This window comes from Dermacentor albipictus, chromosome 1 (genome assembly GCF_038994185.2).
Source record: "Dermacentor albipictus isolate Rhodes 1998 colony chromosome 1, USDA_Dalb.pri_finalv2, whole genome shotgun sequence".
NCBI classification, from domain to species: Eukaryota; Metazoa; Arthropoda; class Arachnida; order Ixodida; family Ixodidae; genus Dermacentor; species Dermacentor albipictus.
In genome coordinates, this window is record NC_091821.1 from 267816823 (window position 1) to 267831689 (window position 14867).

Sequence of the window (14867 nt, forward strand, 5' to 3'; positions counted from 1 at the left end):
TGTTCTTCACGTCCGGGTTCGACAGGACGTGAAGTTAACAGCAGGTCAGAAGACGGAGGTGATAACTTGGTAGATATGTAGATGTTATTCTTCTTTTTTTTAGCACTGAAATAACTTCACTCAATGGCTCGAAATTGCTCGAATTGCTGGCTTTAACCTGGCATTTTGTAATGCCTATAACGTTTCTTCGCCTCATTATGAGAGTTTTCGGAGTTTAATTCCACAATGGGAGTAATGTTTAGAACCCAAAATAAATCGCCAGGAACCCAAGTCATCCCTAGACCAAATGACAAAACATTTAGAAATGACAGCAACATTTGTAAGTGCGCATAGTTTCGCATTAGAACTTCATGGACGCGTGCTGTATTTTGTCTTCGTTATCTTTCGTCATGTCTGAAAGGCAACTCAGATCCGAGCAAAATTCAGCAACTGCGGTGTCGCGCATCTTCTTATAGCATCATATAATGTGTATCTGTTACACGGAGTTCAGCGCTTTCGATTTTTATTAGCCCCGAAATATGGCGGGATTTTTTTGTTTTTATTGCCATGCGAAAATTTATTTTCTTTTGGTGAATACATTGTTCCAGGTTAACTTTCACCGCTTACAGCTTTTTACTCTTTATCGGTAAATATCTGGTCCACTAAATTTGTTAACGTTGAAACGCGCCGTATGACTGCGGCAGTGGCATCTAATACAAAGAACAAGTTTTCCTGGAGCAGTCTAGCAGAAGCACAACGCCATACTGCAACGTGTGTTAGCAGGAATAAAGTATGAATAGATTTGATGTTCGAACACGAATAGAATAAATGCTTTTTGTAGCATTGTGCAGGTACCAGAGCTCCAACAAAAAATACAGGAAAAAAACGGCTAGCTAGATACGATCATGCGTTATCGTTAGCAAACGATCCCAGTCGACTATCGCAGCGCGACGAATACTGCAGTGACCAGGGCCCGTATACTTCACCTCAGCGTAACCCCATTCTCGTTGTTTTCATCGCAGCGTCAGACAGAACAGACGCAAATAAGGAAAACAAAAAATTAAAGATTGCTTGGGTGACAGGGCTGACGCGTGACCTTCACCTCAACCGGGCTCGAAGCGCATGTGAGCTTGCAGCTGCACGCTGATCGCTGTGAAATTTGCTTTCAATTAAGCTCTTATTTCACCGAGTTTTGAAAAAAAAAAGTTCGGTGTACTTTCTTTTGCTTTTTTTTTAGGTTTAAAACGGAAAACCCCGGACCCACCAGGTAACTGTGGCACTTGGTGTCATGTTATGGCGTTTTCTATTGTCATGCGTTACACCTCTGGCGCCGTAGCTGCCGACAAATTGCTTTTGTACATTCTACTCGGATAGACGTTACTCTTAAGGCTTTCCATAAATCACAAATGCATCATAACCAGTTTCGTCGCCCGCAGCGTATAAGACAACAGTACGGTTGTTAGCGTCGTTTAAGAGTGGGCATATTTTGAAGGTTGCTGTGATAAGACAGGGGCGTGTATGATATACTCTGCAAACTGTGACGTCCACGTACGTATTGCTGGCAACAAGTCATTTGCTAGGCTTTTATAAAGGCGGGACTGGCAGCTTCTTATGCATTTGTCTGCACAATACGAAATAAAAACTGCAAGTAAATATTATAAATTCAGAAAACAGCCAAGAAAAGGAAAGAATCGTCGAGGTCTTCGCGTGAGCGGCACTGTATCAGGGGTATACAGTACATGCACGCTTGGGGCCCACGTGACTTTCTTGTGACTTTATTTTTTCAGTTCATTATAATCTTAGCATCGAGGTGAATTATGGAGAAATACATATGACCTTCTATGCCGTGTTTAGCAGTGAAACTACTTTGCACTAGTTAGTTTTGTGAATGTAAAGCGCGCTTCCATGCGCCATGTTCAAGGAATAAACAGCAATAGCATAGCACTTTATTATATTTACATTGCACCAATCATTGAAGGAACAACGACAACGATTTAAAGCGAGCAGTGCAAGTTTGCCCATAAATACGGGCCGCTTCCTCTCTCTACGTGCAGGACCAGCAAGTAAGTGAATGGGGAACGGGAAGGAGATTTGCGAGGACAAACGAATAGCTTACTCCCGCTGCCTTAGCCTGCCGTTCAACGCGGACGGCCATATGCGATTAGGGCGCGCTTCCAAAGAGAGTCAGCGGGCCTTCTATCCAAACGCACTCAGCCGGGTACGGACAGCCAGATGAGCGTCTATGATGGCTGCACGGGCTCCCGCGGCGCCGCGCAAGCGCTTGCGGGTAAGTGCTGGCAAGAGTAACGAGCAGCTAGACGAGAGTGGACACTCGCCGTGGCTCTCGATCACCGGTCCAAAGAGGAGGCCGCGCTTGTTCGTGGAAGGCGAGCCGAGAACGAGGTCTGCGTGGTTTCTTTTCTGCGCACCGGGCAAACACCGAGCTCTCGCGGCCAGGACCACCGGCATTTTAGCAACACCGATGCTGCGGGTCAATAAACAAGAGGTGCCTGCAACCGAACGAGCAGTCGCGCACGCAGCCTCAGATGGGGCCCGGCCGCGGTCAAGGTACGCTCGCTGTTTCGGGCAAGTCTCCCGGGCTGGGGAGCGCGGCTCTGCGGAGCCAACGTGCCGTGACGTCTTTCAAGTGTTCGTGCAGCTTATTCGACAAGAGCAATGTGTTTGCGTGGGGCTCGCGGCGTGGGCCAAATCTCTGTTTTTCGTATAAAGAAGGCGCTAATCACGTTCGGGATGACGTGGCTTGTACGAAGCGTTTCCTGCGCTGATTTCGTCAGTATTTGCCTCTATGTCCACTTATTACCGAACGCGTCAAGCATAGACAATAAGGGTGCATCCACCCCAAAGGATGTAAGGCGTTCAGTCTTGCTTCCGACAGCAGTCCATTTTCTAGTCATCTAACTCTTTGTTATCGTTGGCGTCGCGGCGCGAGACCAGGCTATGAAACGTGCAAAGGTCGTTGAAAGTGTTTCTGTAGTTTTTTTTTTCTGCTCGCCGTGCGCATCATATTGCGAGTGCCCTTCTACCTGTCTTAAAGCGGCGAATTCGTGGATCTAGGTAACCCGGCCAACGATTATATTGATGAAAGCGTGTTAACATATAGGTATGCGCTTTGGAATCGCCATTCCGATCTCAAAAGCTGCTCATGGAATTTCCTCTGCAGTTATTATAAGCCTGTTAACACGAGAACGAGAGAGCGCATACGTTCATGACATCGAAAATGAATCAACACGCCCACAACTCTTACACCAGGAGATGTGCTCTTGTAATTAATTCGAAAGGAACCTGGAAGCACCGCACCGTAATCATAGGCTAATGTGTGCCTCAAAGCCGCACGTTAAGCGAGACATTGACGGGCGGTGTTATGCGTGCGCGCATTATAGCCACTGAACCTCCTATGCGTCGATAATTGAAGGCTTTCTCGATTAGGGCGCCATGCGCAGTTAAGAGCTAAGATGGAAGAGGCCGTGCGTTGCGCCTCTCTTCGCAATCGGTGAATGGGGAAGTGTGCACACACCGGGCGGACGGCCAAATTGTCGCTACGCAAACAGATTATGCCATAGCCTGCAGCTTTCGATCCGGTTTTTGTGCTCTTTCAACTCATCGCAACGCATGGTCACTGATATTCGATCCACGTTGGGGCGCAAAATGCCGTCTTGTTCTCCTGGTGTCTATGCGCGTAGAAATCACTCCGTACTCGTATGAACGCCGAGACGGAGGCTTGATCGCGTGTTTGTACGAGGGCCGACCCATGGACCACGCTCAAGGGAGATGAAATTCAGCCACTGCATACTCGGACGAAGCACAAAGCGTGTTCTCGTCAAGTTGTGCCAGCATTTCCTTGCTTTCTTTGAATTTTTCGTCTGCTGAATTAACTTTCCAGTTTCGTATTTTCTTAATGGGACTAAAGCTAGTCGGAGCGGGAGTTTGTTTTGTAACTATTAATTGTTTCTTTCTGAGGTGACACTGAAGGAAGGAAGGAAAAAGTGGAGAAGGAAGGCAGGGAGATTAACCAGTTTAGCCTAACCGGTTTGCTACCTTACACATGGGAGCGAGATGGGGGGGATGAAAGATATGAGGAGAGAGAGAGACAGCACATAACACAGCAAACACATCGTCAGTTACAGTTTGTCACAGTCCGACACTCTTGCGACTGAAGGAAGGTGTTCGTATATACACAGGGAGTCCCAGCTAACTTTAGCCAGAGTTTAAAAATGTGACGGTGCATTCTGAGACGACGCGACCAAATGCGTGTTGCTGACTATTGCATGGAGTATGTCACGCTATTTTTTGTACTCTACTTAATTGCATAATTAGTCGAGATTTATTAACCAACTTCGGAAGCAACGAAGTTAGGCGAAAGATTCTAATTAGAAAGTTGTAGAGCGCATAGCAAACGTCCGATTAAACAGTTTCTACATTTCTATCCATTAGGCATTAGTCTTTTTCCGCTTAGTGCAGATTCCCCCGGAAAAAAAAGCAAACAATCCCACGTGACATGTCCGTTTGGCGCGCCGTGAGTGCAACGCTTCCAAACACTCCGAGCACAGACGAACATAGCGTTTAGCCGGGTGTGCTGCCGCTGCGCCTACTTCTCGCTATGATGAACCGCCGCGAGGGCAGCACACCAGTGACGTAAATCGCACAGCCAACGCCCGCGTCACTGCCCTGTCGCCGTTTAAGCGAAATCACACCCTGCTAGGTGCTATGTTTGTTTGTACGAGAAACGTTTTGGAGCGTTGGGGGGGGGGGGGCAATCACGAGGCGTAAGCGGGCAGGTCACGTGATATTGTTTTGCATTTCGCGGGCATCTGCAATAAGCGGGAAAATACTAATGCTTAATAAATAGAAATTTACAAATTGTTTAATCGCAAGTTTTCCAAAGCGCTCTACAACTTTCTAAATTGAATTTTTTTGCCTAACGTCGTTGCTTCAGAAGTTGGTTAATTAATCTTGAATAAATATGCGATTAAGCAGAATACAAAAAAAATGGTGCGGCTTACTACATGAAATGATCAGCAACGTGCATTTGGTCGCGTCGTCTCAGAGTGCATCGGCATAGTTTTAAGCTCTGGCTAAAGTTAACTGGGACGTTCCTGTATATGCATGTATAGCTTCCATCCTCACAGCTTAACTTTTTTTTCTTGTGCAATGGAATGGCCCTGAACAAGTGTTCACAACAATTACGCCACTGGTAGCGTGGTGCTGCGGGAAGCAACGTGATTAACTTGGCATAATCAAAAAACAGCGGTCTAGAGACAAAATTTATTAAGTATTTCATCGCCCTTTACATTCCCCTTTTCAATACCGGCATTTATATACCCCCCTTAATTAAACATAAATAAAGCCCTACAATGCCACATACTTGAGGCAAAGGGGCCGCCACGCAGTCTGAAATAAATGAAGTGCGTACCAATGGTGTACTCAGTTCTCTTTAGGTGCGCATACCGGATTAGAATTACTGAAAGTTTTATCGTTGTTAACAGCGTTCCTTCATAGTTGTTTATGCTTTGAGACCGGGTTCGGCCTTTCGTGGGACAGCTGATCCATAGCCTCCACATACTGCATCTTAAGACACGCTAAGTTCTTGGGCTATGGGCTGCGCGGACGATGGATGGCTCTGCCAACGGTGTACCGCTTTCTTCGTGAGCGTATTCGCACTCCAAAGGCTGCCCGTGCCTTTCTTCGTCAAACCCTCGCCAGCTGGCTGAGACTCCTATTCGTGCACCCTCCGTCCTTAAGAATTACTATCGCCACTTTTTGCAGCCGTCGTACATGCCAGCAGCTTCGACGGACGCTGCATTCTGCGGACGTGCGAAAAATTGCAACTGCTCAACAAGCGGCGAGTTTTCTCGCCCAAATCCGCGCACTGAATCCATTGGGTGCGCGTTCTAGCGGGCTGGTTCGCACGGGTGTGGGACAAATGACTTCCTTATTTACCGCCCATCGGCGCCGCGGTCAACGACGGCCGAGCCACGTTCAGCCACGCGCTGCGCGCACACACAGGCGAGTCCGGCTGGCTGGCGCCGCACACCGCGCCTGTATAATTACACCAGCGTCGCCGCGCGGAGCACGCTCCAGGCGGGGACGCATGACTCTTGGAAGGCAAGCGGAATCGCGGCGCGCAATCGTGGTCACGTCGGCGCTTTGCTGCCCGCGCTCATTGCGAAATCAGTTGTACGTTGCTTAAGTACACTAACAACCGGAGTCTATAGGCTCGGTACAGAAAAAAAAATATGGGGTTTTACGTGGCAAAACCACGATCCGATTATGAGGCACGCCGTATAGTGGGCGACTCCGGGAATTTCGGCCGTCTGGGGTTCTTCAACGTGCACCCGAAATCTATAGTACACGGGTGTTTTTGTCCCCATCGAAATGCGGCCACCGGGGCCGCGATTCCATCCCGCGACCTCGTGCTCAGCAGCCCAACACCATAGCCACTAAGCAAGCACGGCGGGTGCGGTTCAGAAACAAACGCTTACAACGGTCTTGTAAGTTTAAAAAGACAAACCTCAGTAGCGCTATCGAGAAGACAGTGGTCGGGGTCATGTTGCGAATGGAACCCACCTCAGGTGGCAAAGCATAATAATTTTCAGGGACAGCCTGGGTCATTCTTGGCCACTCTATAATTTCCTGAATGATGTCCAGCAGGTACAGTGAAAGGTGGAGGCAAGTCATTGCAGTGGCTAAGACGAGCAAACAGGCAATTTTAAAGGTTTAACTGTACAGTTGGTGCAGGAATATCGACCTAGAAGCGCTCTTCTATTAGTGCACCAAAACCAAGAAATGTCCTTAATTGCTTTGTTGCGTGGTGTATGCAGCAAATCCGGTAAACATCGCACAAACGTAATACGCGCGGCTAAATTGAACCTTATTCATCAGATGGCGTCGCCGCTGTGGTGATGGTAAACAGTGCCACTGTGATCACCACCACGTCACCTGGCCACAGTTGAGATAGCAGCGGTTGGCAGAAAAAAAAAAATAGTTTACAAGCTGCAGCACTGCTTCAGCCGTGTGTTTTCTTTTCCACAAGTTTAGGCGCGCCCGTCATGTTAGAGAAACACTATAGATTTGGTTCCCCAAGTCATTGGCCAGGACCACGTAAAACGTTCTAGTAATTAAAATGCGATAGTTCCAACTCCGATTATCGGTTGGACGAAGATCATGCGGTTGCGAATGGTGAAAAACAGGGAGCACAATGCTATGTTCGTTTCAGTGTAGCCGCAGAATTGCAGTGGGCTGTTCTTAAACGTGTAATGTCAGGCAGAGGGAAAGTTGAAATGTCATAGTTCATTGAATTAATTCATTCGTTATTAAGGCGAAAGCCTTAGGTGGCTCATGGGACAAAAATTTTACCGTCCAGTGTTATGGCACCAAAATTAGGGGGTCGAACCCTCGACCTTTGGTGTTAATTATGGTAAATGTAATTAAGGAACATGTAATTACGGGAGAGTTAATTAAGACAACATAATCCACGATCTTCGAGGTTAATTAAGGTTAAGTTAAGGCACAGTAGTTAAGATAAAGTTGATTAAGGCACTCAAACCCACGACTTAATTTTGGAGGGAGTCGAACTGAGTCGCCTTTGCTGTTAATTAGTGCAAAGTTAATTAAGGCACAATTAATTAAGGCACTCGAACTATGCACGACCTTTGGTGGAAGTTATAGGAAGTAACAAGGTACTCGAATGAGAATGTCAAGTTCGTGAGCGTGCGCAGGCTTTAGCTTTCATCCTCTTTAGAGTATGCTCAAGTGACTGTCAATTTTTTTTGTGCGCCTGTGTAGCTCCGATGTGCGTTACTTATACAGTGGAGTCGTGTTCTGTCGTTACTTGCAATGATCTTGCAGCGAGAAGCTTAGTTAGAAGTTAGAGGCGTTGCGTTTCGCGCACCAAGCCTGCGGACAAGTGAAGCGTCACAGGGGCGCAACCAGTGGGAGTTGTCTCTCGCTTGTGCGTTCCTAAATTCTGAAATGCAGGTATGCATCGGGCACCTCAAACGCGCCTGGGGAAGCGGGCAAAATGTCCTACAAAGCCCGGAGCTTCGCCGGTGTGATACCGGAAAGGCGAGCGTGTCTCCGCAACCAGAGAGCACGTGTATGGCGTGTTTGTGTGCCTTGTGTTTATCGCAGGCTCCCTAATTGTTTTCTCTCGCTGTCGGGGTCTCTCTCCGCCCTGTCCCTGTCTAATAAATTCCCGATTCCCTAATATTCGCCACTTATGACGAGCGTGCCAACTGCTGCACGTGGTCGTCGTGCCATTTTCTAGGTTTTTTTTTCCTGCGTGTGCATATCGTTAATCTTCCAAGCGGGAAACAGGCGCCGTGAGATAAAAGACGCCACAGACTCCGGCGCTGCGAGATAAATGTTTCCATGTTTTGACATGCGTGTATTATAGGCCCCTGATAGAAAGTGCTTAAGAAACCCGGCTATGTATTCTGCTTTATAACAGTATATAGCCGCAAGGTGTGGTAATTTACGTGATACTTTTTTTGTCGAAAACTGACGCGATTCATCAACGCTATAGAGCACTGTTTTTATAAATTTTCTGGATGAAAAAAATGTCAGTGCAAGTCCGTAGATGAAGTAAAAGAAACACATAAAGAAAAAAAATATATATATATATATATTTGCATTTATCTACGCGTACATGTATGTCGTGCGAGACTCCATCAAGAAAGCACTGATGCGGACGAGCCAAGAAGTATAGTGCACGGAGTTGCCAAACGCCGACATGGATTCGATGTTAAGCGCGGTAGTGGATCGGCCTGTTTTCATCCTTTCCTTTTAAAGAGTTCGCACTCGCGAGCTTAGCATGCACCATGTGTGGAAGGCGTACGTGACATACTGATCGCTTTTATGGACACGCCGTTAACGCTCGTTTGTATTTCTGTTTCCTGCAACGCCATTCAGCACTAAGAAACGAGTTTGGGAAACCGGATAAGCTCGCTGATATATATATACATATATATTTTACATATATACGCAGCCGTTAATGAGCTTTCCCCGCCGGCAGATTCGTCTGAGATTCTCGAACCTTGCGCCATCACTCGGAAGCTTTTTGGCTGGTGCCGTTTCGTTTCGTCTACGGCGGAAGCTTTGCATGCTTTCATTGGAATTTCCGTCTTTGTCTTGCTCTAAAGGCGGAACACATCCGAGTATGGACGTTATATGTAATACTGTTTTCTGTGAACCTAATCTGTGGGACTGTCCTTGGATAATACATTACTTGAGCAATATTCAAACCACTGGTTTTAATAAAATGGTTATTGTTGGCTGTGTGCATCACCGCTTCTGTGCCATAAATTAGGTGTTTTTATAAGGTGTGTCAGATATGTTTATGCTCAGCGGGCGTTATATTATGGTGGATTGTACGATATATGATTTGAAGCATACTGCTAGAAAAGAGGAGACAAAACAAAATACAACAAGTAGCAAAACATGCCTGTAAAACGATATCACCATTTAGCGCATATGGGTTACACTCATTGCTGCAAAGAAATAACTAAAGAAGCTATTTAAAGCCTAAAATTAGTCTCAAACGTTTAGCCCTTTTAAGAACGCGTTCACCATTATTTAAGAAATGTCTGCGTTGTACTACCCTGTACTTCATTGGAACAAGAATTGCAGACGCAAATTTTGGTCCCCACACATTGGCGATTGTCTGTATTTTCCGGTTAGCGTCCCTGCCTTTCGCATCTCATTTATCTCTCTCTCTCTCTCTCTCGATTTATACCTGAACAAAAAAAAAATGTACTCGCGATTATGAAAGAGCGTTACTTTATCTTAATTTGCACATGCCACAGTACCGTCGCTGGCTTTCTTTTTTAGCAACAAACCAAATGAGCTGAAATTCTACGCAGGTACCCAAAGGGAGAGCCGGGAGAGCCTGAGTCATATAGTTGTGCTTAACAGTAACACTATTCATGTGAGCTGAAAAAGAGCTACTACGGAACAAACGCATTTCCGTAAGGTCAAAACGTTTAGTCGTGCTATATATTTTCAGAGCGTGGTGCTGGCCTTTTGGTCGTTGGCCAAAAATAAAGCACGTGCCTTGCCTGAGGAGTTCTTAGGATATTTCTTTTGATCTCGTCGCCATCCATGCAAGTGCCCCCTGTCGTCGTGCCTTTCAAGGCACGGGCGCTCGCCGGTTGTCGCCGGCTGCGGCAATCACTGTGCGGTGGTCTTCTCGTCGTCCGGATCGCATAACTTAACACAAACGGCCCGTCGTTGTATAGAGGGAAAGGAATGCCGGCGTTTCTTTCTCATTCTTGGAATGTTTCTTCGTGCCAGCCGCGAACCGTCGGCGCCGTCGCGATCATTGGCCGCGGCGCCAATTCATCACGGGCGCGCCGAAGAGCGCCGGGTGCGAATTTAATTCCAGCGGTGCGGGCGCCGGGAGAAGGGCGATTTCTGCCGCGTTTCGCCTTCTCAGCAGCTGCCATTCGCGACCCGCTTTTCTCGAGGAGGCGTCGCGCGGTCAGTCCCCAGAGAGTGCGCGCTGCCACGAGCCAGCGCTGACTCATCAATTCTGCAGCTTCATGACCATGGGTTCGTTACTGTGTGCATCCACAACGCTGGAGAAGTGAATGAGCGTTTGCAATTTTCGCCCGAGCCATCACTACTCGTGGCTCCATCCCAAGACAAACGCCCTGTATACTGGAACTGAAAACCTCCGCTCCAACCCAAATAGAGATAAAGCATGCGCCTTCGCATTGTCTATTGATCTTCTTTTGAGCCAATCTACTAACTCCGTCAGCGTAAGCAGAACTCCCTATAATGCAGCTCGTGACATCCCGACCATGTCGCCGCAATCGCAAAGTTTACGTGGCTTTATTACCCTGGCGTGCGTGATGCACTGGAAAACACTTTACACCTCTAAGGGTCGAATGCTGTACAAATCATCCTTGACCTGAGCGTCGAACCGAAACTTTTTTTCGATCCGGTTTTCATTCCAGTTCAGCGAAAACGAATAGCTGACAGTCAGAGCTTGCGTCTTATTCTTTCGCCTAACCTGTACATTTTTATTTCTGCCCTTCGTGCTTCTTTTTAATCTTGTTCTTAGAGCAGATTGCCCAAATTGCTGTTCTGATTCAAAACATTTATGCATTTAATAAACATCAAGTTCAGACCAAGAAAATAACTCTTTCGCAGGTTCTGCGCCCGGATATTTTTTGAAGGCGATAGCAGAAGTTTAGCTAGATAAGATAGTGCGAATACGGAGGCGCCTGGCAGAGTTTCTCATGGATTTGATGCTGGTAACTGTAGTATAGAGACGCACGCATTCCCCTGATGTTATAGTATGAGGACATTTGAACCTGAAGAATCCTATCTACAGGTCCGATTACCACCGCACGTGCAGAGCTTTAATGAATCACTACTAATTGATGGGCTAGTTACCTCATACTTCTTGCGATAGAAAAGATGCGAAAGCATGACAAGGAACGACCGGACAGGAAAGGTTCTTTCCCGTCTGGTCGTTTCTTCTCATGCTTTCGCGTGAAAGGTTCTTTACTGTCCGGTCTGTGCTTCACGTGGTTTCGCATCTTTTCTACCGTGAAAAGTATGAAGATGTTGAGTATTTCCACTAGGGAATGTGGTGCTGTTGAGGTATACTTCTCTTGACTGCCATTGCAACATAATATATAACTTGGCATCAAAGTGTTGGAAGAAATCGCAGAGTAGGCATTCGGATCATTACGAGCTCTTGGCGCACAACGAACGTTGTTAGAAAACAAAACAAGCTGATCTTCCTCTGAATTTATAAGATAAGATGTAATAAGATAGTTTATTACCTAATATTATTATTAATTTATTAGAAAATATAATTTACAAGTTTTGACTAGCTGCACAGATACGTGTTTGAAGGTCAGCGTTCGCTCGATGCTGGCCTTGATACCCTAACATTCGGTGCCGCCTGAGCAGAGCGTAGGTGCTTATAGTTTTAGCAAGGTCACAACCCTAAATGTTTTAAACCCGAACAGATTTGCGTCGACCATGTAATTTTCAGCTCCCATATGACATAGCATCTCGTTAGTTCTTACTGTGTGCATTGTCGCGTAAGAACCACGCTCCGTAGCAGTTGGCACCTGCAGAAGCGCTTTCTCGAACGGGCTGAGAATAAAGAGGGTTTAAAGGCTAGCGATGATAAACTCCAAGCAGAAAAAAAAAAACCCTAAAGTAATGCATATTAGAGACAGCGATGGTTTCGTGCACTCAAGGGATCCCAACCATACGACGCGGATCCACAACTTCGTTCAATGTGCAGCATGAAGGCTACCGGTGGAAATGTCCTTGAGTTAACAACGCCTGGCAGCATACAACTGAAGAGCCCTTTGGCGTTCGTTGTTGCAGTTCAAGTGAACGCCGCTGTTAAACTAATTTCCCTCAACCCAGACAACAATCTTGAATCCTTTTGCCTCGAACTACGTTGGATGTAGAGGCTAACGTTAATTTAGCGGCGTACAGTCCTTGGGTTTCGAAATATAACTCAAAGCGCTCGAACAAGCGATGACAACACCGCCTCATTTAATTACAAAACGAAGCATTTATCAATGAAAGCTTCGTGAAATTAATGTTTTAAGTACAGTATAATTAGCTCTGGAACGGCGCTCGAGCGTTATCAAGCGTAATCTTCAAAGACCCATTGGCACAAACACCCACTTATGAAGTTGCCACTTGTTCGTGTAGAGGAAAGTCTACGCAGTCATGACGTTTTCGGCGCCGCTTCTAGGGCTCAGAAAGTCGCTTGACGGCCTTGACAGGCGCCAGCACTTATTTTGCGAGCCAAATCTGCAAAGTATTGTTGGTTACCTCAGTTTCCATGCCTCTGATAGTCTTACACGCTGCCTGTGAGAGTACAATTATAATTTCTAACAAAAAATAAAAATAAAGCACAGCCTTAAACAGGAGTTGAAGCAGTAGCAATGAAAAAAGACGAACGAACGACTAAAGTGGACACGTGAAATTTAAACGTGTGCTTCCGCTGAAAACATTGTGCGTTTCTTATGATAAGGATTCGAAGCCGCTGATGCTTTCGCGAAGCCCACCGAGGGTGGTTCAGTGGCTTCGCCTGCATGAGCACGTGGTCACGAGTTCGATTTCCTGCCACGGGGACCACAATCCGATAGGCATCGAATGCGAACACGCTCGTCGATAAAACGCATACAGAAGAGCGTGAGGTGCTCGAAATAAACCCGGAGCCCTGTTCTGCTGTGCGCGCAGCTTGCAGACGTAAAGCCTCGAGCAACGCTCATTATTCCGTCAAGTCGTTACGCAACGATCAACCATCATGATGAACATTGCATCGGCACCACACGAAGAACGAGATCAGAATTTTGTTCGCCATACAGTGCCACTCGGTGTGTCGAGAAAGACGATAATGTTCGAGAGTTGCCTCGGTGGCCTCCTTGTGACGGTTTTGATTTTGTTATTTTACTATTGCAAGGGCGTCTACTCTTTTACGCGTTCCTTTATTCCAATCATGATCGGGTTGCTGCGATTTTCATTTGTCTTTGTTGTTTCCTACTACCATCCGGTTCTTCCCGTAACCATGCCGTGCGTTTGTGTCATTTCCTTATATCATCATCATTATCAGCACCATCACTTCCTTCACGATACTGCAAGATGTTATCAAACTACCGTTGTAGAGTTCCGCGCCTAATTTTTTACCTTCATAGCTCTGACTTATCTAACTAACCCATGGTCTTTTTGTAACGAATCAGAAATTATTGACTATTTCTTTCTCTTGCCATCGCTTCTCCTCCCTCCACAGAATGTCTCACATTTCCAACTGGTAATCTGGATATAGCACTTACAACACCAACCTTATTAACCTTTGGTGCCTGTCAATTACGCACAAGCTACGGCTCTATTATTACTGCCGTTCATATGTTCATTAAAGCATCCGGAAGATTACGCTGCTAGGGTACCAACCGTGGTGTACTTCATTCTTTTTTCTAGTTTATGAATGAGCCCCCTCAAAAATTTGTTTCATTTGTCTGTCATTTTTTATTGTTTGCGTTTTACTTTGTATTTTGCTGGGTGAACTTTTCATTAACTCCAGTCTGGCCAATCCCCCTCGTGGGTATGAGCGATGTTTTGAAGCAACAATAACAACATCCATCTTGTCGGTCGTCCTTCGATCTCGTCAGGCCTTCAGTATTTTTCATAATTCAGCAGCACCTAGCCGAAGTTATACCGACAGGGAGCTGGATGCCGCGTAGTCATGCTGTTATTTCCGTTCATAGATCATTGGCGTCAGTGGGAAACGCCATTTTCATCTATTTTTTTTTTCTCTCACTTACTTGCAGTGGCAACAGCCATGGTCGCAGTGTCGTGCACCTACCACCATGAACGTCACCCTCACATTAGAAGGTAAGCCACATTCATAAAGTTGGAACTTTATCTAAGAATATTTACTAATGTGTACCTGTACCTATTTCAGCACGAGTCACCGCGCACATCTCAGCGTACAGGCCATAGGCCAATGTCTGTTAAGCAAAACAATTGCGTTTGTCCTTTCGTTGTGCGTATGTACCCGTCGCCTTCGAGGAAACCCTCCCAATGTTAGGAAACCGCGTCTCCACCGACGGAGGGATTCACTTCAGCTGCTTACCAAGCACTTTCCTTGACATTTTGTTCGTACGTGACCCGATGCACGTATTCACTTCATCTGCATCTTGTCTGCCAGTCGCTCTTTGTCGGCAATATTAAGAACACAGGCATATCGAGTCTGGCAGCACCTTATTTTCTTTATCTATCAGACCACTTAAATGTAACAGGTTCCCTCATTCGCGCGACCGAATCAGCTGTACATTTCCAATCTACATCTCAGTGGCCGTTACTATCAATGCTATTTTTTTCTTTTTATT

General features: G+C 46.3%; 1 protein-coding gene across 5 annotated transcripts in view; it reads left to right on the forward strand.

Moving 5' to 3' along the window:
* The window catches only part of LOC135915879 (sushi, von Willebrand factor type A, EGF and pentraxin domain-containing protein 1-like), a 182205-nt gene that overhangs the window by 45944 nt on the left and 121394 nt on the right, over nucleotides 1–14867 (forward strand). For all 5 annotated transcript variants that reach the window (XM_065449090.1, XM_065449083.1, XM_065449080.1 and 2 more), the window contains exon 2: nucleotides 14307–14370. In XM_065449090.1, coding sequence (XP_065305162.1) covers nucleotides 14307–14370 — 64 coding nt within the window. The remainder of the gene's footprint in view (nucleotides 1–14306; nucleotides 14371–14867) is intronic.